This window comes from Diachasma alloeum, unplaced genomic scaffold (genome assembly GCF_001412515.2).
Source record: "Diachasma alloeum isolate Michigan unplaced genomic scaffold, Dall2.0 Dall_scaffold_00186, whole genome shotgun sequence".
Lineage (NCBI taxonomy): Eukaryota > Metazoa > Arthropoda > Insecta > Hymenoptera > Braconidae > Diachasma > Diachasma alloeum.
In genome coordinates, this window is record NW_021680352.1 from 1,019,991 (window position 1) to 1,022,815 (window position 2,825).

General features: G+C 37.4%; 2 protein-coding genes across 3 annotated transcripts in view; one reads left to right on the forward strand and one right to left on the reverse strand.

Annotated features, from left to right (window-relative positions):
• The window catches only part of LOC107048315 (neurogenic differentiation factor 6-B), a 1,953-nt gene extending 739 nt beyond the window's left edge, over window positions 1-1,214 (reverse strand). Inside the window, exon 1 of the mRNA XM_015271444.1 lies at window positions 1,029-1,214. Within this exon, the coding sequence (XP_015126930.1) occupies window positions 1,029-1,214 (186 nt within the window). The remainder of the gene's footprint in view (window positions 1-1,028) is intronic.
• The window catches only part of LOC107048314 (cadherin-23), a 38,773-nt gene that overhangs the window by 17,310 nt on the left and 18,638 nt on the right, over window positions 1-2,825 (forward strand). The window lies entirely within an intron of this gene.

The window sequence follows — 2,825 nt, forward strand, 5'->3', positions numbered from 1 at the left end:
AAAAAAAAATAATCTAGAAATTGTAACAATCTCCCCAATAATTTTTTGAACCGTCCAATTCGGATTTTTCAATGAGAAATCGTTGATTGAAAAGTGCACTTTTTGGGGGCCTCGAGTGGGCTGTGACGTCACAGCACTGTAGTCGCCATGCCTCACTCACTCTCGTAGCGGGAGTCGACAGAGCCGACGCGCGCTGTCTCTCAAATGAATTATTAACATTGATAATCCATATCAAAATCAAATTTTTTTCCGTGGAATATTTTTTTTATGACACATAGAACAAATTGAAAGGGGAATTTGATCAATTTGAAAAAAATGTATGTTCCCTATTGTCCGGGGTTATTGCAAATTGATCTCTTTAATTCAGTAGCGAAGTGTGAACGCGATAAGTCAAGATTGACTATTGACCAGTTTTTAGTGGATATCTCGGAATCTAAGGGAGGTGGTAAAATTTTTGTTAAGAGCTTTTTTCTAGAGCCGATTGAGAGCTACAACAAATGTGGTTACGAAAATTTCGCTATCTCCCTTAGATTCGGAAATATTCCTCAAAAACTCAAATGGGAAATGAGCCGATACGTTTTAACAATTCGCTACTGAGTTTAGTTCGTGTTTTAATTTAGTCCATGGTTGTTCAGAGGATTAAATGACTTCCATTAATTGATGAATAATAAGTTTAATGTGAGGAAGTTGAGGGACGATTTCATGGAATTTTTTTTATTCATTTAAAGGAATAAAAAAAATCCTCGTGAGGAATTAGATTTTTCTGATTTTTTAATTTGGTGAGGTTGATTTTTTAAATGTGATTGCGGATCAGGTTGAGGACCTGGAGATTTTAAAATATTAAAAATTTAGAATATTGAAGAATTATTAGGGATTGGTTTGAACAGATTTTTTTAGCTGGCGATGATTAAAAATTTTAATGTGAAGAAATTGAGACGAGGATTTCAGCGAATTTGTTCATTCAGTTGAAAGAAAAATACAGAGGCTTTTTCTCCACTGATTTTTTAATTAGTCGAGGTACTAATTACCTGCGTAGGACTCTTACACCGCGTATTCCTTGTCTTCTTCTTCTTCTCGTCCTTGATCGCCGGATAAAGAGGATCCACCGAATTCTCGTGCTTCGGGGACTCGAAGCTAACGTCAAACCCCGAGTCTGAGGAGCTCGAGAGCTCGTCAAAGCCATTCTCACTGCAGAAAGAGTACTCGGACGACATCGTACACTGCAGAATTCTAAAAGCATTCAGTATCAATACCGATATTACAATTCCGCGCAAATCAGCAGCGAAGTTATCAAACGGTTTAAGTCGATTTTGGCAATGGCCAGTTTTCAATGATTATCTCGAAATCTAAGCGAGATAGCAAAATTTTTCTCATAACCCTTTTGATAGCTCTCAATTCGCTCTACAAAAAAGGTTATAATGAAAATTTCGCTATCTCCCTTAAATTCGGAAATATTTCTGGAAAACTCAACTAAAGACTAAATTGACTCGAACCGTTTGACCACTTCGCTACTGAAATACTTCAGTAGAAAAAATGGGTTCCCGCACAAAATTCTTTGGGAAAAAATTCTTTGGCAAAAATTCCTTCTGAAAAAATTCCTCCGGAAGATTCCTTCGGAAATGATTTTTTCATGCAATATTTCCTCCTGTAAAAATGCCTCAATAATTCTTTCCCAGAACCATGGGATAGAAACTTGTTTTGGACAGCATAATCTCTCCGAAAATCTCATAGTTGACTAAAAAAATATTTAACCAATATAAAAAAAAATATTTCCATTTTTTTTCTCAATTTTTTTTTCCAAAGTAATTCAGTAGTGAAGCGGTAAACCGGTATAAGTCGATATCAACTATTGCCCAGTTTTCAATGAATAACTCAAAATCTACGGGAAATAGCAAAATTTTTTTCATAACCTTTCTTTTGGAGCAAATTGAGAGCTACAAAAAAGAAAATTACAACAATTTCGCTATTTCCCTTAGATTCCGAGATATTTATTGAAAACTGGCCAATAGTCAAAATCTACTTATAACGGTTTACCACTTCGCTACTGATAATTATTATTTGTCAAGTAATTTTTTCAAAAAAAATTTGTTCTGAAGGAATTGTTTCCAAGGAATTTTTTCCAAAGGAATTTTTTCCAAAATATTTTTTCCAAATGAATTTCAGGCGGACACCGAAAAAATGTGGACTTTCAAACTCACGTTTAAAAGAGCTTAATCCAATGGGAAAAAAATCACAGTGCGAGCCTCACTCGGGGTCATTCAAAGGTACTCGCCACAAAAATATGATGTCTATGATACAGCGTATCCGCCAGTCCTACACGAACCGATAAACTCGGGGTACGAGTGAGCACTGGGTACGTACGAAGGGTCTCCAGTGGCATATATAGGACTATCCATCGGGGGTTGTAGCACTGGTACCCCCCCACCTTGACAACATATCGAGAGAACCCCTAGCCACTGTATATGGGGCACCATGCGGAGGGAGACAGAGCTACTGGATTTACCCTCTAATCGTGCAGTGGGGTTTCTCCGCCCCGTTTTTTTCTTTTCTCTCCGTATTTTTCTCTCCCCCTCCTGCCGCTCCGCTCTCTGAAAATCTATGACGCGTGCCGCGGTTGCAACCGGACGCCTCGTTTTCGGATTAGCGGTCGGATGACCTGGCTCTTTCAAATTCCTCTAAACATGAGTAATTAGTTATTAGTTTGTGATTATCACCGAGAAAACTAACGCCTGAATTTCAGACACTTGTAGACACTTTTCAAACACTTTGAGACGATTTTGTAGAGACTTTTGAGACATTAAAATGTGTCTGAACCAAAAAAAAAA